The sequence below is a fragment of the Carassius gibelio genome, chromosome A5 (assembly GCF_023724105.1).
Source record: "Carassius gibelio isolate Cgi1373 ecotype wild population from Czech Republic chromosome A5, carGib1.2-hapl.c, whole genome shotgun sequence".
Taxonomy (NCBI): domain Eukaryota; kingdom Metazoa; phylum Chordata; class Actinopteri; order Cypriniformes; family Cyprinidae; genus Carassius; species Carassius gibelio.
Window position 1 is genome coordinate 10,200,153 of NC_068375.1, and position 23,412 is coordinate 10,223,564.

At 38.9% G+C, this 23,412-nt stretch overlaps 1 protein-coding gene across 1 annotated transcript; it reads right to left on the reverse strand.

Annotated features, from left to right (window-relative positions):
* Positions 1 to 1,159: 1,159 nt before the first annotated feature.
* Positions 1,160 to 21,882, reverse strand: smyd1a (SET and MYND domain containing 1a). Its single transcript, XM_052591678.1, has 10 exons — positions 21,578 to 21,882; positions 16,546 to 16,722; positions 16,143 to 16,356; positions 15,929 to 16,059; positions 15,770 to 15,808; positions 4,353 to 4,548; positions 4,017 to 4,109; positions 3,160 to 3,323; positions 2,904 to 3,072; positions 1,160 to 1,350 (listed from the first exon to the last, which is right to left on the reverse strand). Exons 1-10 carry the CDS (start codon positions 21,712 to 21,714, stop codon positions 1,216 to 1,218), a joined length of 1,455 nt encoding a protein of 484 aa, XP_052447638.1. The 5' UTR covers positions 21,715 to 21,882; the 3' UTR covers positions 1,160 to 1,215.
* Between the last annotated feature and the right edge of the window lie 1,530 nt (positions 21,883 to 23,412).

Sequence of the window (23,412 nt, forward strand, 5' to 3'; positions counted from 1 at the left end):
AGTGTTTGAGTAAAGAAATGCTGTACTATTCAAAGTTATTTGTTTACCCTTGCTTTGCAAATAAGCGGAGATCGGTCTCCTCCAGGCTGTGCGTGCGCGTGGAGTGGAGACAGGGTGAAGCGAAGAGGGTTCACGAGATCCGATGGGGTTACAAAGTTTTACAAGTTCCTTTAAATACTTATCATTCGTTAAATAATTCTAAACCCCTGTGATTTAAAATAATAATAAAGAATTATAAAAGAGATATGAAGTTAGGATAGTTTTTCACAGCACATATCTGGCTATTCTCTATCTGCCATACTGAAACGCTGCCCCTGGAGAAGGGGGATCTGCCAAAATGAGGTACTGGATCGGATTTCGGAGGTGCCGGATCCCGGCATGTTCTGGCACAAATTAAGCCCTGGATTTATTAGACCGTTTCATTTTCTTAATCAACTGTGCACTTGCCTAACGTAACGTAACGGCGACCCTAGAGGGAGGGCGCCCCCAACATATTTGTCACCCTAGGCAACCGCCTAGTTTGCCTATAGCAATTGCCAGCCCTGCTTAGACCTTTCCATCGATATATAGTTTGTCAAGATTAGATTAGATTTAATTGTAATATAGTGAAGTAAATGTAGGCGTCCCGTATACGGGACAGGGTGACAATTAAAGGGTTAACTGAAATAAACATTTTATTTCAATTAATCATTCTGTAGATTTATTTATTGGCATAAATTTAATGATAATTTAGGGGGGAAATTATCTCTTAAAAGTTGCTTTAAATAAGCAGTTTTCAATCTAAATTTTTTTAAGTGTAATATGATCTGGTGGTCATGAGATTGAGATATTAAAGCTGTGTGTGTGTGTGTGTGTGTGTGTGTGTGTGTCAGACTGTGGTTCACATGGATGGGAATAAGCTGATGGTGTGTTTGAAGAGGATAGATTCAATGACGGAGCTGAATGGAGATACCATCATTAATGTAAGACTCATCATCATCATCATCATCATCATCATCTCTGTACACCACATGACGCTCAGTCCCGTTTGCTGTTGTGTTTCGTTTCAGATCCTCACCTTCGAGAGGAACAACAGACGCATCTCCTGATCAGATGTAAGGAATGTTCTCATGCACATCTCAGCAACATTCAATCAAGAATCAACAGCACAAAACAGAAATCTGCTGGAAATGCCTTTATTACTCTGCAGATTCAGGTAAGATTTGAGGAGCTAGTTTATGAAGTGGTTTTGATTTGTTCTCCAGCGAGCATCATGGGTTTGTCGCTGAGCACGGCCTCCCTCATGCTGCGATAGACCAGCTCGTTCTGCTTGAACAAACACAGCTCCATCTCAGTCTGCGTCCGAATCACCTGAAACACACATTCACATACAATCACGATCAAAGAAACGCTCACAGTGCTTCTTCACATTAAACATCCAGCTTTTGTGATAGATTCAACAGAAGCTAAGGTAAGACACAACAGGCAAAACCAGTGTTTTCATGCACTCGTCAGTTTTTGGTCTTTTCAGATTAGTGGAAAGAAAACTTCCCAAAATACAAATAGTTTTTTTCTCCTACATACAGCAAACCATACAGCTTCTGTATTCTGAAGGTTTGTTCATAAATCATTCACACTGATTTATGTGACATTTTATTCTTAAAAACATGGTGAAAATGTATTTGTTTTCTGTCTGTTGACAGTAATTTCTGATGGAGTGATTACAAGAGAAATCCAAAATCCCCTCTGGAAAAACCTCTAATATGTCGACAAATCAAACAAGAATTTGGCTTTATCCAATGTCTAGATTTCTATTCTGGAAATGTATGCATATTAACGCAAATGTAAATATAGTATGCCTCATTTGCATAACACAACATATTAGAAAACCCGTAATATAAAATGGACTGAAAAAAAAAACTGGGGAATTAGATTTCTGCAAGTTGTACCTTATTCACCTGTGGTGTTCTGCCTCAAACTAAGTTTTCATTGCAACATCATATATTCATAATCATTACAACTGTAAAAACTTGGTTAAAATGATACAAACACTTTGCTTTCATTAAAATAACATACTTTCAATGCCTAGATTTACTGAATGTATTTTTTTTTTCAAATATGATAAAAATATGAAACATGATGCATGTTTTTAAAAGGACATCACAAATGTTAAGGTCTTCCGAAGTTATCTTAATCTATAGTTAGTAAACTAAATTAAACATTGACTAAAAATTATTTCAAATTTTATCTTAAGTGAAGAATTTGTGTTTTGTATTTTAGCTAATTTAGCTTTTATTTACTGGTGAAACTAAATTGTAAAAACTAAAGGCAAAAAATAAATTATATTGATGTACATTAAGTAAAACTGTGGACTGTGTCTCAAACTAAATGGTCTTGTAATGAACAATCTTTTTATTTTGTCTGAATGTTTTTTTCTTTGGGAAAATAAATATTTGTATTAATATTAAACCAAAACTTCAGTTATGTATTTAGCTGTAACAAATTAAGGATATTTTTAATTGGTTTAAAGAATAATTGTATGCCATATTTGTCCTCCAACGGTTCTCACTAATATATATATATATATATATATATATATATATATATATATATATATATATATATATAAAAATTATTTTTATTATTTTTGACAAGATTCTGCTCTTCAGCCCTGTTATGCCATCACATATTGCTGTGATCTGTCTGACATTATATTAAATTGACACCGTAAATGATCAGAAGTAAATTTCTCTAACAGTCTTGATTTGTACAGGCCTCATTAAGCTTAAGTTCAGCTGTTACAGGAGAAACTCGATGAATTTTTAATAAGCATCAAACTGACTGGCGTCTCTGAACTGACTTCACCACAGTTACATTATTCAGTGATTCCACTGAGTTTGATGGCGTATAGGTAGCTGTTTTACCTCCAGGTCTTTGGTGATGGGGTGATGAGCTCCGTGTGTGATGATGAGGACGCCGTAGGCGCGACAGATCAGCCCGTGCGCGGCCTCGATCAGGCCCGCGTGCCAGTGCGTGACGCCCGCTCTCATGATGGCCATGCCCAGCTGCGCGTTATTGGGATGATAAAGCTTCCTGAGAGCAGAACAGAGCCCAGCTGACCTCATTTTAGGAGAGTTAGTTTAGATTTTCAGGAATAAACGAGGTTTCGAGTAGACTCACGCGTATCCGTCCACCATGCGCTGCGCGTAACCCGCCGCCTCGGTGAACTGCTGCAGGAAGGACAGAACCTCGCTGGCGGTGCTGAGGACGCGCAGCAGATGCAGGTTTGTGTCTCCAAACACTGGATCCTGCTTCTCCAAACACTCGCGGCAGATCTTAACCACCTGCAGCACCAATCGGCAGTTGAATACATTTTAATAGTTCAATTCAGTAAACTAACACTTTGTCTAAAAGCAAATAGCATTACGCATAGCAAACATAAATAAATACTAATAGGCCTACTTTAGCACATGATTTAGGCTACTGATCACAGAAATGAATTTATTACAATAAAAGGAAAAGTTTCATTCATTTACCGTATGCATTTTTGTTAATTTTTTTGTAAGTAGGCTACATAACAGAAAATATAATATATACTTTAAAAATAAATAAAAATAAACATTCATTTTCAAAGTTACAGTTCTTTATTTATAGTAAGTGGTTACATTTTAAGTGAAAATTCTAATGTAACATTTTGGCTTATACCTGTAAAGAAATGTATTGATTAAAAATGCAGTCTTAAAAGTACATATTTAAAAAAAATATATAAATAAAAATACTTTTGATATATAATTTGATTAAAAAATCATTCATTTGAAAAGAAAAAATACAGAATTTGGCTACAAAAAATTAATAATATTATTATTTTAAGTAGGCTATAACACTTTTCATCTTGCTTTGGTGAGCACAGTGTAAAGCTCATTGCTGATGTATGGAAATGCTGTTTAGATCCCCTTTAATTGACAACCTACCAATAAAACACAAGTGATTCAGTTCTAGCACTTTCTGTGAAATCAGGATGGGATAGTTTGACTCACCTCATGAAAGTTTCCTTCAGTACGAGCTTCTTCGATCTTAAGCAGAGCTTGAAGACTGAAATCTGTCACTGCCTTCACCACATCAGCAGACGGCTGCAGACAGACAGACACACTTCGTTATAACTACAGACTGATGAACTGATGAACTTTCTGACATGACTGTATTATCATTCCTTGCCACAGAAAGGCACTCTTTCATCTACATATAAACACCAACTAACTTGTGCTAACTGCTTTTGAATCCGGTAGTGCATTCAGATCATGTTAAACTCAGACTGCCAGGGACAGTGTTTCTGTGTATATTACTGTAGTACAGATTTGGAGGCCGATATGAACCTTGTGTCCATCAGTGTCTCTGATGGCCGTCATCAGGTCATCTTTGATGCCGCTGGTGCAGTGCTCACACTTGCAGTCGAAGTAATACTGCTGCTTGAGCAGCCGCTGGCGCTCCTTAGACACGCTCAGGAAGTCCACATAGCTGACAGTCAGCTCTTCTCCTTCAGAGATCTTCCCCAGAGCCCTCAGCTCGATCCTGGCTCATTCACAGAGTCACAGAGAGAACAATAAACTTTAACAAACAACATCTATTCAGTCTCACACAAGTAATGCCTGTTTCACATATAATCCGTCTGCAGTGCGTATGCAGTCCGTGTGCGTTACGTATGTTGTGCTGAAGCAGCACAGACTCATTGTGCTTTCACACAAGGACGCGTTTGCAGTCCGCTACTGATCCGCGGCAGTATAAGTCACAAAACACAAGCTTTGTCCATTATTTTGATATCAAATCATGTAAAAAAAAAAAGAAGCTTTTTCAGCATTGTGATACTCTTTCATCACAGTAGGCTACAGTAACAATCTTTCATAGACATTTAAATTCAAATATAAACAACGTATTACTACTCATGCATTTGACGGCTAGGTTTTTATAATAAGTTGCTGAAACAAGCTGCAACACATTTAAACACAACATTAGCCTTGTTAGGATATCACAAACATTCGAAATTAAAACTAAAACTTGACTCTCGTGCCTTTTGCATTTAAATCTTTATTACACGCAGTCCAACAGTCTTAAATAACTTTGTTTTTCTGCCTCTATAAAAGTGCACATGTAATGTTGCCTTGTTTCTCTAAAGTTGCTCCCTTTCTTGTTTTAAATCTAGCCAAAACCCATGTTGCGTGTGAAACACAGTAGGCTTTGATTAGTATACATTTATTGTGAAATGACTGCATTTCCGTGTCAATCCATGTTAATTTTTACCGCGAACAATGCGCTGTCACTTTAATTCAGCGCATGCAGCACAACAAAAATAGACTCTGTACGTAAACGATCACTGCACTGCTGCAGACGCACTGCTTCTGGAACGCATTAACGGACTGCAACCGCGTGCAGTGTGAACGCTGGAATCTGTTAACATGGGTGCATAAAAAAATACACAACGCATACGCACCGCAAACGGAGTATGTGTGAAACGGGCATAAGGAGTTATAAAATATTTAACACTTGCTGTGTTAGTAAAAAAAAAAAGAAAACTATAAAAGCTATTTTTGCTGCTCACATCATGCTAAACACCATGCTAAATCAAATAAAAAATAATTAATATATGATGAAGACCCTAAGTGAGAACCCTAGAGTGGATCACAACTCAACATGTGACAGAGCTTGCCTTAGGCTGGCCACAATAAAAGGCCACTCTATAATGCAGTTTTACTGTATTGGGGGGCCCGGGGGTCTGAAAACCAGTCAGTATCTGGTAAAATAAAATGCAACTGTGTTCGATGTCCATAACATATGGCTGCCCATACCATAACCCCACCACCACCATGGGCCACTCAATCAACATTGACATCAGCAAACTGCTCACCCACACGACACCATACACTCTGTCTGCCATCTGACCTGTACAGTTAAAACCAGGATTCATCCGTGAAGAGAACACCTCTCAAAAGTGCCAGAGGCCATTGAATGTGAGCATTTGCCCATTAAGTCTGTTACGATGATGAACTGCATTCAGGTAAAGAAGAAAAAGAAAGAAAGAAGAAAGAAAGAGCTTTTATTGCCAAGTATGCTTGAGCATACAAGGAATTTGTTTTAGTGACATAAGCTTCCAGTACACAGAGACAACAACACACATTAAAAAAGGGAATTACAAATTGGCAAATAAATAAGTGTATAAACAATTGTGCTATAAATGAAAATGGAATAGGATTGAGTGAGATGCAGGAATGTTCTAGGATGGAGGGTTAACAAATAAATATAAGGATATTGCACATTTATAAGCATAAGTAGGGAACATTTAACTGTTCATGAGGTAGATTGCCTGGGGGAAGAAACTGTTCTTGTGCCTTGCTGTTCTGGTATTTGCGGCTCTGAGGTGCCAGCCAGATGGCAAAAGTTCAAAGATAGGGTAACTTGGATGTGAGGGATCCAGAGTGATTTTCTGAGCCCTTTTCCTCACTCTGGATGTATAAAGTTCTTGAAGGGTGGGCAGAGGAGCACCAATAATCCTTTTGGCAGTCCGAACAGAACTCTGTAGACTTCTGATGAACCAAACCAGACAGTTATTGAAGTACACAGTACAGACTCAATGACGGCTGAGTAGAACTGTTTCAGCAGCTCCTGTGGCAGGTAAAACTTCCTCAGCTGGTGAAGGAAGTACAACCTTTGCTGGGCCTTTTTCACAGTGGAGTCAAAGTGATTGTCCCACTTAGGTCCTGAGAGATGGTGGTTCCCAGGAATCTGAATGACTCCACTGCAGTCACAGGGCTGTTCATGATGGTAAGTGGGGAAAGTGCAGAGGGGTTTCTCCTAACGTCCACGATCATCTCCACTGTTTTGAGCGTGTTTAGTTTCAGGTTGTTAAGACTGCACCAGACAGCCAGCTGCTCAAACTCTTGTCTGTAAGCAGACTCATCACCGTCCTGGATGAAGCAGATGACTGTAGTGTCATCTGCAAACTTCAGGAGCTTGACAGAGGGGTCTTTAGAGGTGCAGTCGTTGGTGTACAGGGAGAAGAGCAGAGGGGAGAGAACACATCCCTAAGGGGCACCAGTGTTGATGAAGCAACTTTTTGACATGAATTTCCCCAGTCTCACTAACTGTTGCCTATCTGTCAGAAAGCTGGTGATCCACTGACAGATAGAGCTAGGAACAGAGAGCTGGGTCAGTTTGGTCTGAAGGGCTGTTGGGATGATGGTGTTGAAAGCCGAACTAAAGTCCACAAATAGGATCCTCACATAAGTCCCTGTTTTGTCCAGATGTTGCAGGATGAAGTGCAATCCCATGTTGATTGCATCATCCACGGACCTGTTTGCTCGTTAAGCAAACTGCAGGGGGTCCATTAAGGGTCCAGTGTTGTCCTTCAGATAAGCCAGAACCAGTTTTTCAAACGACTTCATGACGACAGACGTTAGAGCCACAGGTCTGTAGTCGTTAAATCCTGTTATCTTGGGTTTCTTTGGAATGGGGATTATGGTGGAGCGTTTGAAGCAGGAAGGCACTTCACACAACTCCAGGGATCTGTTGAAGATCTGTGAAAAGATGGGGGCCAGCTGGTCAGCACAGATTTTCAGACAGGCTGGTGTAACGCCATCTGGGCCTGGTGCTTTTCTTCTTTTGTTCTTCTTGAAGACCTGGCGCACATCATCTTCACAGATTTGAAGAGCAGGATGTATGGACAGGGGGATTGCAGGAGGTGTTAATGGATGTGTAGGGAGATGGTCAGAATGGGTGTTGGGGGATTCAGATCTACAATAAAAACTCATTCAGTTCGTTAGCAAGTCGTTGATTAGCCTCAGTGCAAGGGGATGGTGTCTTGTAGTTAGTGATGGCCCTCAAACCTCTCCAAACTGAAGTTGAGTCGTTGGAAGTAAACTGGTCTTCCAACTTTTTAGTGTAGGTCTTTTTAGCCGCTCTAATCTCTTTGTTCAGTGTGCTCCTGGCCTGATTGTACAAGACCCTGTCCCCATTTCTGTAGGCATCCTCTTTGGCCTGACGAAGATGTCTGAGTTTTACTGTAAACCATGGCTTATCATTGTTGAATGTTAAATAAGTCCTGGTAGGAATGCATATATCCTCACAGAAACTAATATAGGATGTTACGGTCTCTGTGAGTTCATCCAGATCGGTGGTAGCAGCTTCAAAAACACTCCAATCAGTGAGGGCAAAACAAGATTGTAAATCCTGCTGTTTCGATGGTTCATCTCTTCACAGTCTTTACTAAGGGTTTAGCAGATTTAAGTTTCTGCTTGTAGGTTGGTATAAGATGAACCAGACAGTGATCAGAACGTCCCAAAGCTGCTTGTGGAACAGAGTGATATGCATCCTTTATTGTGGTGTAACAGTGATCCAATATATTACTGTCTCTGGTGGGACATGTAATATGCTGTATGTATTTTGGCAGTTACATACAGAGATTGGCCTTATTAAAGTCCCCAAGAACGATTAAAACAGAGTCCGGGTGTAGTTGTTCTGTCTCTGTGATCTGATCAGCGAGTTTCTGTAAAGCTGAGCTCACATGCGCTTGTGGAGGGATTTAAACACTGACCAGAATGAACGAATGAAACTCCCGCGGCGAATAGAATGGCTTTCAGTTGACAAACTGCATTTCTAGATCAGGACGGTACATATTCTTTAACACCGTTACATCTGTACACCACCGTTGCATGTCCCGTCACCGCGCGATTTCCCCGTTGATTCTGCTTCGTGATCCGCTCTAAACAGCTGAAAGCCCGGAAGATGGAGCGCGCTGTCCGGTATGGTGTCATTCAGCCAGGTTTCCGTGAAACACAGAGCAGCAGAGTGAGAGAAATCCTTATTTGTCCGAGAGAGCAGAAGGAGTTCGTCCATTTTGTTGGGTAGAGAGCGGAGATCTTTCCCCGTCTGCGCGTCCTGAAGTGTTTGATCAGCGCCGCTGCTCCTCCGATAACAATGTTCAGTAAAACGTCTGTATAATAGAAATCCAGAAAAATATCCTGTGGTATGTTCTGCCGAATGTTCAGCAGTTCATCCCTGGTGAAACTGATCGTGTTTGTTAAACAAAAAACAGGAAAAATGAATAAAAACAGTACAAACACTGGAGAGCCAAGCACTGAGGCAGCCATGTGCGGCGCCATCTTGGAACATTCAGACCCTCATGAGGATGATGAGCATGCAGATGAGCTTCCCTGAGATGGTTTCTGACAGTTTGAGCAGAAATTCTTTGGTTATGCAAACCGATTGCAGCAGCTGTCCTGGTGGCTGGTCTCAGATGATCTTGGAGGTGAAGATGCTGGATGTGGAGGTCCTGGTCTGGTGTGGTTACACTTGGTCTGCGGTTGTGAGGCCGGTTAGATGTACTGCCAAATTCTCTGAAACACCTTTGGAGAGACGGCTTAGGGTAGAGAAATGGACATTCAACTCACTGTCAACAGCTCTGGTGGATATTCCTGCAGTCAGCATGCCAATTGCACGCTCCCTGAAAACTTGCGACATCTGTGTCAAGTTACTGTGTGATAAAGTGACCTTTTATTGTGACCAGCCTAAGGCAGCTCATGAAAAATGGGGGCAAAAACAAAAGTGTTGCGTTTTATAATTTTGTTTAGTGTATTTACACCATTGTAAAATGGCAATATTTTCTGCTATTTATAGTATTCTTTGCATATAGTAGCCATTATCTGCACCTTGTAGTACATTATAAAACAGTCATTATACTAACGTATTGTGTAATCTATAATTTTAATTAAAATCATTAAATGGATGCCACCTTATTGGTAAAATAAAAGCCCTCCCTACCCTAACGCTACCTGATACTTTTAAAACTTTTTGATTATTTCCTTCATTTTTATTGAAAATAAATACCTTTCTGAAGCGATATGAGATTTGAAAATGGAGGGGAAATGTTCTGCAAAAGTTGGGTTCGAACTCGGGTTGATCATGTTTTAAAAAAGCATAAATCTTATGGTCTACGCCACTGAAACAATACTTTACATTTATCTTTTTTCATTGTTGACTATGACAATTACACTTTGGTGGGCGGAGTTCATGTAAATGGCCTCTGCCAACAAGGCGGGCTATTTATATTTAGTGTAAATAGACACTCCTTTAAGGGAATCTAAAACCATAAAAAAAATCATTACTTGAAACAAAATAAATGTTAACTGATATTAAATAAATACAATTATTTTATTTCAGTCATTTTCATTTAATTTAACTTGAAATACTAAACTAACTGAAACTAAGCCTAATAAAGCAGATAAATTAGAATTATTAAAAACTATATAACATATTAGAAAAATAATAAACATGACAAAAGCACAAAACAAAATTACTAAAACATGAACTAAAATTAAAGTGATATCCAAAAATAAAAATGTATTCAAAATATTAAAGGGCTCATATGATGCATTTTCAAATTTTCCTTTCTCTTTGGAGTGCTACAAGTATGGAGCCAAAAGAGTATCAATAAAGATAAATGCACACACTACATTCACATACATTCACAATTTTGTATGCATTTGTGAATTTTGTGCACATTTGTGTATCCTGTGTGTGTATTTATGGATTATGTGTGTGCATGTATGAATCCTATGTGTGCATATGTGAATGTAGTGTGTGCATTTGTAAATTTTGTGTGGATTTGTGTATCCTGTGTGTGTATTTATGAATCATGTGTGTGCATGTATGAATCCTATGTGTGCATATGTGAATGTAGTGTGCGCATTTGTAAATTTTGTGTGCATTTGTGTATCCTGTGTGTGTATTTATGAATCATGTGTGTGCATGTATGAATCCTGTGTGTGCATATGTGAATGTAGTGTGTGCATTTATCTTTATTGAGACTCTTTTGGCTCCATAACAAGCTCTTGGTGAATAAAGCTGGCACCATGTTGAGGAGAAGCTGTGTGTTTCGTTGTGAAAGTCACACTACTATATTTGGCCTTCCAAAAGAGGACACAACTAGAAATCAGTGGTTAATTTGTATTTACAACACTCTTCCAGAACTGTTCAAGCCAAATATTCAGATGTGTGCAACGCATTTTATGGAGGACTGTTTCCTGATCCTGGGAGGCTAGACTACAATGCCGGCTGTTCTGGCTCACAGACTGTGAGTACATTTTTACATACTTAAATAATTTGCCACTGATGATTAAAAAGTGAGTTTTGAGCAGTGTAGAATAATGCTTGTTGTTTGCCATTTCTCAGATCACAAATGCATACATGGTTTTATGTTTATGCGTCACGATATGCAATGTGTAAAAAGACAGTAAAAGTCATGATAACCAGTAATTATGTCCACATTGGATGCAACAAATGACTCTTTTGTAATGGGTTTTATTGTTTTTGTCTCGTCGTGCCAGTATGTTAAGGGGTGTGACATTTGTCACATGCTTGAGGTATTCGGCCAATCACAGAAACAATAATGTACAGTATGTGGAAAATAAGTTTTTTTTTTTTTTTTTTTTTACCTTAAAACGCATAACCGCATTTCATTACACCAAATACACAATATAATGTTCTTTAAGCAACATCATATGACCCCTTTAACAAAACTATAACAGTATATCAATGATACTAAAATAAAACTAAGGTGGACACAAAAAGTTTAAATCTGAATCATGGCCTGTTTTCCATGTCATGAAAATAAAGATGTCCGGGACAGCCAAACTCTCAAAATGACAAAAAAAAAAAAAAAAAAAATGTATGAATTTTATGTCCTTTTTGAAGCATGAAGGTTCCAGTAGTAACTGTAATTGGATGGAAAAGAGAAAGAAAACCATACAGGTTTGTAATGACGTGTAAACAATGACAGAATTTACATTTGGTAGGTAAACTTTTAGAAACCATATCAACACGGCTGACCCAGTACTGGGTCCAAAACTATGTACAAAATGTTTGTGCTTCATTTGCAAAGCCTTCCTTATATGGTATCAGCCCATATATGGATTCATTTGAAAGCTTGGAGTGTCTTCTTTACAAAGAATGACATTTTTTGTTTTATGATTCATAAAGTAGTGAAATTAAAATTAGAAATATATTCTCGGCTGTTTTGTATGCATCACTCGTGGAAAGCAATGCATATGTGGCTCAGAGAATATCAATTTATAATAATCATATTACAAGTTATGGATGAAGAAGTACATTCAGCGGCGCCGTGGAGAGGAATGAATGCATGTCTGGTTAGGCTATAAGCGTGTTAGTTACTTTTTTTTTCTTTGAATCTTTATTTTGAAACCTGAAAGCACAGCTAACAATCTGATAAACTGTTTATTGACAGAAAAGTACAGTACATAATACATTTCAGTAAACATACATGGATTATTACAGTGCTGTGTGGATGAACATATATTTGTTTGTTTGATGCTCTGAAGGCCATATAGCAGCTGCGGCTAGCGGATTAGCACGCAGCTCTCGACCAAGAAGACTGACGAAGGAAGAGATGCTGCTGGACGCAGGGGATGCTGGTGAGATGCTCTAAATCAGTATACCAATACATTATGCACATAAATAAAATTATATAAAGCTGGAGAATGTGGATTCTATTTTAGATTGTGATAGACCAGATATATTTTACAATGTATCCAGTCTTTTGTATCCTGAAAGAATAAAACTGATTGTAAAAAACACAAAATGTGAAATTTGGTCCAATTCGCTTTTGCCATTTTGTATATTACTACTCAGAAAAAAATTAAAATGTAGCATCTGCTTTGGATCATGTAAGATCGTTGGGGCTTTAAATCTTAGAAATTCCTTTTAGCCCTGTGACATTTGCATATAAATCGTAGACATGGCCTCACATTCTACATTTATGGGTGCTAATTGCCAGCCCCTCCCCCCCAACTATAAAGATGATGTTAAACAGCAACTCTCTGCTCCTCTCCTTTGGACTTCAAACGCATTCCAGGAGGAGCAAATGACCCCTGTGCCAGGCACCCTCACTAAAGCAGTGGCCTGTCTCCACAATTTCAAAACACATCACATACACACACACATAAAAATGTCTTCTTTATTTTAGACTATAATCAATTAGGCCCCGTCCACATGGATATATATTTTATCGGATAGGTGTTTCGTCCACACGGATCCGGCGTTTTCGCAAGGTGAAACCGCTATTTTTTGAAACCGGAAACCCAAAGTGGATAAATTTGAAAACGCCGTCTTTGCGTTTTCGTCTGGACGGCTAATCCGTATATTTTCTGAAACGATGACGCCTCTACGTCCCGTAACAGTAACAAAAACATGAACAAACACTGAACGATTGTCTTTTTATTAACTAACATTAACACTGATTAATAAATGTATTGTTCCATGTTCGTTTGTGTAACACGCGCAAGGTTTATGAGCATAGTCCAAAGCTGAGTCCCAAATCCGATACTATCCGTCCTAAATAGTATGCGAAACTAGAATTATTACATCACAAATCGTAGTATGTTGAAAAGAGTATTCCAAAGATACCCGGATGGTCTACTATTTCCGGTTAGAATTCGAAGTGCAGATCAATGCACACTCTAAGTGCTAATATTGCCCACAACCCATTGCGTGCGGGAGGGAGAAGCTTTGCGATGACATAAACATGGCAGCCGGATATGCAGCAGCAGAGATGCGCCCTCAGTATTTAAGTGTAAGAATTCAAATTTTTAACCCGTAATTAAAGTAATATTTGATTTCGTTACACACATTGCACATGAACGTCAGAACCAGCCGCCTCACAAACGACCTGCGTTTGGTTCTACGACGACGCCACCCTGCTTCTTCACTCCTCAACTTGGTAGAAGAACACAATGTAAAATGTATTGTGAAAAAAAACAATGAAAAAAAAAAGATGGGAATAGTAAACAAAATTGTATTGGACATAAAGAATGAATGAAACGTTAACAGTTGTGGTGAGCGTAACTAGGCAACCACGTTGTCGTTCACGTTGCATGACGTCATCGAAGTATGTCCCAGAACGTGCATACTCTTTTGCTACACACTCAAAAGTATGTACTTTTTCCTCACAAAAAAAGTACATACTTTTAGGTCGTAGTATAAGTAGGCGAATTGGGACTCAGCGCAAGTCTTTTTCTCTGTTTTTAGTGTATCTCTGTGGAGGAATTACAGCGCCACATACTGGTCTGGCATGTATACTACATCATTTTGCGGTTTCGTGTGGACGCGGATATTTCTTGAGACGAGGAAAAAAAAGATCGGATTGGGGTAAGCTCCGTCTCCGTGTGGACGAGGCCTTAGTTACAAATGCATCTGGTATATGCATGTGTTGTATGTTTCCCTATTACATTATTCTAGTTACCAAAGTTTATTTGCATTAGTTACGGTCTAAATGCTTACATTCAGGTGTATGAATGTATCACTGGTTTAATATCTTCTAAATGTTTCGTACTTGGTATCAAAATGATCTGCTATTTATTCCTCAAACCATGATGTACTCTATGTGATCATGAAATGCATCATACTATTTGTACGATATTTGGGGTAAAACTACACCAGTTAATCAGCCTGTCATAAAGCATGCAAATGAGGTGTCACGGGGACAAAGAAACACTTTCCCACCAAAACTATACACCTTGTTACTGGTCAATCTATCCAAAATGGGAGTTACAGGGAAACCAGATAAAACCACTTCCACACCCAAAAAGTGGGGTGCCCTGGAGACACCGATCACCTTAAAAACCTCGCGAATCCCCTTCCGGGGGAGTCCGATCTTCTGGCAGTTTTCAGCAACTTTGTTGATTCACTTCGGAGCAGTCAACCCATGGATGAAATGACAAAGGTTTTACTCCTAACAGGATTCAACCGGACTCTACGCATTATACATGCACTTTACTCAGGAACTACAGAACCAATGCAAGTAACCGGTTGTTAACTATTTAGATGTGCTTCTAGGCTTTGACCCCTTTAAATTAAGGTGATAAAATTCTTTGATGGTTCTTATCAGGTTGTGATTTAGTTTGAGTAAAATACTGCCATGACACTCTTGCACGAGCGCTCGCTCGCTCTCTCTCTCTCCTCTGCAGTGCTCTCGCTCTCTCACTCTTTCTCACTCTCTCTCTGTCCGTGCCTTCCTTGAGCTGGCATCTATGTTTAATGTGTTTGTGTCTAGTCAGATGTTGCATGTTCCCCTGTAGTAAAGTTTAATAAAAATCCATATGTATTCACACTTGGTTGTCTGTGTTTGATGCTCACGGGACAAGGTAACTTTTTGTTACATGCTCTGGAAGCAATGTATTAGTAGTAAAATTATTTTTTTGTGGCCAGAGAAGAGTAAAAAATAAACGATTAACACTGTTCACCCTGTGGACATTTTTTTTTTCATTGTACTATTAATGCTAGAATGCTATAAGTAATTCCTGAATATGAATGTAGTTAATAATAACCCGTTATGATTAATTATGTTCATCTCACTTCTGGGGGTAATGTGCCTTATAAATACTGTTTTTGCAAAGGAAACTCAAAATGACATATTTAGATGCAAAGAAAAAAAAACTGAATTTTTCTTTTTTTTCCAAAATACCTATGTTTTTTTGTTTTGTTTTTATTGTAATATTTGAAACATATATAATGTTATTTATAAAGAATTACATATTTTGTAGTTCAAAGGGTTTTTTCATTTCCTCCATTGTATGTGTGTAGGGTAAACATTTGAATTTGAGTCAAATTTAGGTGAAAATACCAAAAAACGCACCTGTGCTTAACTGGTTTAAGCATATGACATGGATACGATGGTGTGAGAAATTCAGGGGTCAGAGGGCAGATGTTAATGTGTGTCACACTGACTCACCTGCTCTTTGAATGGAATGAAGCATCCAGAGCTGTTTGACTGCAAGAGAGAAACACACCCCAGCCATTTAGATCTGGATTAACACCTTCTGTATGATTTAGGATGTTTTCACTGGAGCTGACAGACATATGGTGTTTCACTAAATTCTCATCTACTCACTTGCCAGGATTGAGAATGACTGTGCAGTTGGGCCAGCAGTCATGATTGACCAAACATAGGTTAGGAAAGAGACCTACGCCCACCGCTTGAAGACCCCTCTGATCACTCAGCGTAAAACCATTGCAGTTAATCTGAGGAAGAGAGAAACATCTTTCTCACCTGAGTTACATGAATGCTAGTGAAGAAGTGTTCGTTTGGGCAAATCAGTGCCTACCACACCAAAGAGATGCGACACGTAGTCCTCGCCAACGGGTTTGCTCTTTTTAGGCCAGTAATTATAGAAGTGTTGCACATCAACTTTGAGTTCTTTCAGGTCCTCGGGGGACATTTCGGACAGATGATCCTCCAGGAGATCGAGGGTGGTGAGCTGAGTATCAGAGACCAGACCTGTGTCCTTCTGAATACGCCACAGGATACGAGCGACCAGACTGCAATGTCAGGGCATTGAATGCCAATAAACATGCCATTTGAGCCTGAATTTTTCCAGATTTGCAACCACAAGTATTTAAACTTATTTATAATGACTAACTTGTTTCATCATCATCATAGTAATTACACATTTTACATTCAAAATGTTTCATTTTTAATAAAGCTCAGTCTGAGATCACATGACTCACCGCACATTCTCATTGGGAGCTTTTCCTATCTTTTTAATGGCAGAACATTCCTGCTTGTGTTCGTCCCATGCGGCACGCTGGCACGTGCGGTCGCAGTAGTAGGCAAATTTGCACTGGGCGCAGCGATGAGGGTTCGCCTGCCGGCGGAAACAGCTGTGACACACCTGCAGAGAGAGACTGACAGACAATATATACAACATATCTGTTTTAGTAGAGTCCTCACTGAAAACATACTATGAACACAAACTGAACATTAAACTAAAAGTCCACAGAATCAAACAAAAGCAGAAGGACAGAACTTCTTTTTATCAGGACATCTGTTCTTATTGGCAGGACAGTGTTGGGAGCATGTGAGAGGAAGGCTCAGGAATGGACTGAGAGTGAGACTTCCGTCCCCTTTGCCGCTTAGTCCTAACACTGTTGGCTTACAGTTTATCTCTTGCGCTAGTACCTAAATCATGGAATCAAGCTGTATTGCCAGGACTCTTTGGGCAGGTTATCACTTCCACCTGTTGTTGAATTTTGACTCTGATTGTGTGGATGTGAATGTGACGGACCAGCACTCGCATCACTGAGCAGTGCCTTTAGAGGTCTGCCCTGCTCACTCCTTGACAGGGGAGGGAATTAAATGGTGACCTAAAATGGCCTATTTCAAAATTGACCTCAGTGGCCTAGCATCCCTCTGTTCAGACAAAAAGTAAACAATCTCATAATGCAATGACACACTCTACTAAATACACTCACAATGCCAAAAGATATCACCACTGCAACTGAGCATACATACACAATGTAGACTTCACAGTCTTTAAGTATACACAATCCTCTGTAATCTCAGACTAAAGTTGAGCAATACACCTTCCTTTGGAAAGGTCAAATCCCATCGACAGTATGGAAGGGACTTTGCTTTCAAAAGTAAAAACTCCTGCAGAGTTTAGTTTCAGTTCTAATCAAACATACCTGAAACAAGGTCTTCAGGATTACTAAAAACATCCAGGCAAGTTTTGAAATTAAACACTACAGGATGGTGACTCTTCGGGAGTAGGATTGAAGATCTCTGATCTAACGTTTTTTTTTTTTTTTTTGAGTCCTTGGACTCAGTTGCATGGAAGGTTCCAAATTCTGATATGTTCTGGCAACTGTTCTGGCATTGCTTGATCTTGTTCTTTCACGCTGCCAGAATATTAATGTTTTCTGTGCTTTCCTTTAAAACATCCCAGCTGTACCATAAAGACAAAGGTGCACATCAGCTCTCGATTTGTCTGTCTCAATACCGGGCTTGATCTGGCATGTTATTGGATCCCAGTAAAGGTCTGAAAATGGCAATCTGGCTCCGAACTGCATTTATGCAGAAGGCCCTCCTGCAATTTGATGGCAATTTTCCAGAACTAAAGCAGTACACACTGGTCTGAGGTTATTGGAATACATAGACGTATAGAAATTAAGACCACAACCAAAGGAAACCTTCAAACTCCAGCATGTTAGATCCCCTACCAATTTCAATCCAGTAAATGAACTTGATTGATGCTTACTGAGATATTTGGCTCAGTAAATAGACTCCATTGAGATTAAGTTGATCCGGCTCCTGTCATTTTCATTCTCTTTCTGGCACTTGTAACTGTGTTACTCCATCCACTAATTCATGCTCTTTTATCTTCTGTAGGTTTATGGGAGTGCTGGAGCCTCTCCCAGCATGTCTCGGACCGGTGGACAGGTGAATGTTTATCTTAATTTAAAGCTGCAGTTGGTAACTTTTGACGCTCTAGCGGTTAAGAAACAGAACTGCTTGCGTCTTGCGGAAGAACATCATAGCCGGAGCTACTTCTCTCTGTTTATGTCTATGAAGAATCACTAAGGGAATTGAGTTAATCTGCCGCGGTACCCCCGAAGCAATCTATAATAGTCCGAATATAAACACTTATTATAGGTGCACCCTAGTGATTCAGGACAAGCTAAAAACACGGTTTGGAAAATGGATTCATGGTGTACTCGCTTATTATATACATTTTTCTACATTTTGAACACAAACAAAGTTACGGACCACAGCTCTGATTGGTTGTTTCTTACCGGGAGCGATGACTTTCTGCAAATGGCAATAGGACCACTGGGAGGAGCCAGAGGAGCTTGATTTTTTCACAGATTATCTGTCTCATATTCTACTGCCAGGACATAATGTGATGTAAGGTTTAATAAATATGTAAAAAAATATATTTTTACAAAAGTTACCTACTGCAGCTTTAAGTCATATTTAAGCAGGATGGGTCCCTCATCTACATCTGCCATGTGCAAGCCACTACAAAGACAGATATGCTTCACCAACGATGGCATTCTTGGTCATTACTGATTACTATTCCTTTAACCCAGAGGTCTACAACCATGCTGCTGGAGACCCACTATCCTGTCCAGTTTATCCCAAACCTGCTTCAACACAATTTGCTTTTTTCAAGCAAGCCTGAAGACCTTGATTAACTGGTTCAGGTATGTTTGATCAGGGTTGGAGCTAAACTCTGTAGGTCTGGAGCAGGGTTGAAGACCATTGCTCTAAACTGAAAGATGAAAAATTTGAAAACCAGTGAATCCAGAACAGAGCTGTATGGCGTTTTGCACAAACCAATCTAGACAGGTCCCACCACAGATATCCTACAATTCCACACTCACATGTCCTAATTGCAGATGTCTTAATTAGGCTCAAAAAACATTTTCATTGGCCTTGCCATCAAAAACAGGTGTCTGTGCCACAGTGACATAATGTAACCCTTTTATCCAGGGGTAAAGAGTCTGGACAGAGGGCCAACATGGAGAAAATGTTCAAATTAAAGGTCACTGGCATATATTTTAATCGCAATAACTGAACGGTTTAGGTATTCTGTGTTTACTTATAGAAACAAAAAATATATACATTTATTCATAAAGAAAAAAGATTTAACCACAAACTCTGGATGCCAGTATTATTTTCTCTTCCATTATGCTTCCTTTATCCCGACATGTATCTGTTAATATAAACAAGTAGATCTGGATCTGAGTCTGATGTCTTTGGTTGTTTTTATGATCCCATCCCTCCTCAGACACATGTGAATCAGACAGGCAGAAAACTCTCAGAAGGATCCTTATATAAATGCTCTTTATATGGGCAACATTAAACTCATATCTTATCCCAAAGGATCAAATAAAAGACCATCTGGATGCTTAACTTGTGTGATATATTTATATCTCTAAAAATGGGTTATATTTAATGTGACTGGAAGATTGTATGAGGTATGGAGTAATTTTTGTACCATTTTTTATTAGTAACCTGGTTGAGGAATAAACTATTTAACAATGAATAAACACATTTGTGATTAACTGAGGTGATTCTACTCTGCAGGGCATATCCTTTATACCAGTTAAGATATTTGAACTTTGCTTTAATTATAAAGGTAAGGAACTGTCAACTCAGTCTTCTGGTGTCAACTTGCACGCTTAGAAATATTGCTTCATGTGATTTACCTAATAATCTATTTTAAGATGGCATTACTGAACACTGATGTCATTAGACGCACCATCGCCTCCTCCTTTAAAAGTCAGCGTACAGTAAGCAGGCATGACATCCAGGTTAACTCTTTGTTGTCATTTGTACTGGTTTCATCCAGACGTTCACGGAAACATGTTTGTGTTTACAGAAGCTCGAAGGGCTGAGTACTCTGTGCTGTTTTCCGCAGTGGCTCTTGTCTTTTTATGGAAGTGAAACTATGATCTTGTCACATGAGAATGAAATCTCTCACACCGTTTAGCGCTCTTAAAATCTGCAAGTACCCATAAACAACACAATAGTGACTAAACATAACGCAGTCTGAAATTCTCCTTGGGAAAAACCCCATATCGAAATGTGTATCTAACAGGCACAGAGGCTTTGCCTTTAAAGAAAAAAAAATACTATTTTAAGAAATTAAAATTTGGCATTAAGGAGAAACATGGCAATGCAGCTGGTTTAAACCATCACACTCACATGATTATAAATAATGTTACAGCTAAAGCATGTCCTCCAGTTGTTCTGGTGACTCTGAGCACAATGAAACTTTTCAGATCAACAAAAGACTAACTTTAAACATTTACATGAACAACATCTTTAGTGATAACCCTTCAATCTACATAATATTTACTCACAAAGCACAATGCGAAAGCCCATTTTTCACCATTTTAAGATGTTTAGCACAGCTGATCCTGAATCAGACACATTGGCTGCTCAGTAATCTGAGCTTTCACATACTGTAGCTAGAGCTTAACCAGCAGAATATGTACATAAGAAACCTTGTTCTCCATTTAACAGAACTAAACCAGTCCCAGAAATGTCACTTTACATTATTTAACCACCATTTCCGATATAGAATTGTGAAGGTACATCTATAGAAAACTGGAAAACTGTCTGGATTGTTAACTTACAAGGACACTTTCTAATATTGATCTACCACAAGCACTGTTGTGTTTGGGACAAGAGAAAACTATTATTTTATGCAGATAAAACTATATGGGGTTGACATACTCTCAGAAAAAAGTTACGAAAGCTGTCACTGGGGCAGGACCTTTTCAAAAGGCACAGCTTTGTATCTAAAGGGTCCACATTGGTCCCTAAAGTTTGCATATTAGTATGTAAAATGTCAAATTTGTACCATTTGAAAAGGTGCAGCCTCATTGAAATAGATTTGTACTTTTTTTCTGAGAGTGCGCTTACATACTGCCCCCAAATCTCTTCAAGTCCAAAGAGCAAAGTAACCAAAAACAGGGAGTTTTACTCTTATTTTAGTGCGATTACATTTGGAAAATAACAAGTATTCAGTATGATCTCTCTTAATCAAGTAACATTTGTGATTACATCCTCTTACACCACAACTTCACCATCTCCGTGTCCAAAGACAACAAGGATCACTTCTTTGAGATATCAACAGGTCAGGGTCCACAACATTCAGCTTAGTTCTTCTCTCAAATACTCCTCTCCCAAAGTAAGCCATTCCTCACCAGTCTTGTCAACTCGCAGCTAGTTGGCAAACCCTGATCTTACCTGTCAAACACAACTGCAGCGAAGCTCGCCTCAGCAAACACAACATCTCCAGCTGACATCTCCTTGGTGACGCGGAGGCCACGGCCTTTCTCCCCGGCCGCAAACACTTCCACAGGATCCATCTTTTCCACAGTCATGGTGACAGACTGCTGTCCGCTACTGCTGAGGGAGGAACTGCTGTTCCCAGTGCTTACCTTCCCATGCACCCTGTCCACTCCCCAGAGCAAAGCTAAAAATAGAGCCGCTCCTTTCCTGCGTCAAACCGCAGATACAGTGAGGAGAAGTGCTGTCACTGGCATGAAGGAAGCAAACCTAGAGAACGTGGTTGGAGCTCCAGGAGTATTTTTGTCTGTCAGCTGTGTGTGCTCATCATGGGGAACATGAGCTGACAGAACCGGACTGACTGTGTCAGTGAAAGTGGTGAAATACTGGATAGTGTGAGGGAATACAGATGAGCATTGGAGTTCAGAAACTGATACAGAACATCATCTTTTACCTTCATCCATCATCACTCACATGATCTTTGAATAAGGGTTCAGCCTAATGTGTCCTCTCAAAACATCATTCATTCGGTGGTGGAAATGACATGTTAAATATTTGAAATGTTGCACCTGCTCTGAATAGTCATGTAATAAAGTGGCTGACTCCAAAGGCTAACTTCATAGCTACTGTTCTCCACACATCACAAATCCAACATGTCCAACATGCTTATTTTTTAAATGTTGGTAATTACATTTAAAGTATTTGTATTTCATTAACATTAGTTACACTGTTAACTTAATCTCTATAACCGTAACCCAAGCCGATGCCACAAATCTAACAGCTATAACCTTTATAACACTAACCCTAAATTTACTCCTAAACCTAACCATACCTCAAACTCATTAGCAGCAAACATGGGAATTTTCCAGAAACATGTAGATAACAAAGTAAATCCATGGTTTAATTGTGAAGACCGGGTCTAAGATGATCTCAATAGCGGGAGTGTGTGAAGTCCTTTTAAAAATGGCATTTATGGTCCCATGTTTCTTTACATTGTTGGGGTAAATGGTTTTGTTGACTTTTGGTGAGGTTTATTAGGCTTATGTTTCAATTATGATTAATCCAGTACATTATCCTCTAATATTCATTTAGAATAGAGGTGGTTAAGATATTATATTTGTGTTGAATACTGTCAGAGGTCAGTGCAATGCTAATGTCTGCTATAATTTTCCAAAGATGTGTTGCCCATCATTGACCACACAGAGACAGGTTGTACTTAATGTGTGTTCTTATACCAGCTCTTAATGCATTGTGTTGCCTTCTTGAGCATCAGTAAATGTTTTAACCTTTTGTAATTGATATGTATCAACTGAGTTCCTCAATTGTCCTTAGTTTGAAAAGATGGATCTCAAAATCATAGTCAAATATCCAGGAGATTCTGGAAAACCAAAGAATGTGGACTCTTTTCTGAAGAACAGCAGGCAGATGAACTGTTCAGGACAAAAGGACTCATGAACAACTATCAGTAAACAAAAAAAATCATTGATCATTCAGGAAATTACACAAGGGTATGTAAACTTTGGAATAGGGTAATTTTGATAAATTCAGATATTTTATCTTGTGGAGTATATATATATAAACATCCATTATGTGAAATAGCTTATTCAAGACTACTAAATAAATAACATGCCATTTTCATGATCCCTCGTATTTTGTGAATATTATTAACATTTTGCATATTCTTGAAGGGATATGTAAAACCTCGTGATTTTTGTTCCATTTTGTTATGTACATGTATACCCCTATACTTCTCCACTGGCATTTAAAAAAAAGACTTCCTCGTTGCCTTTTTC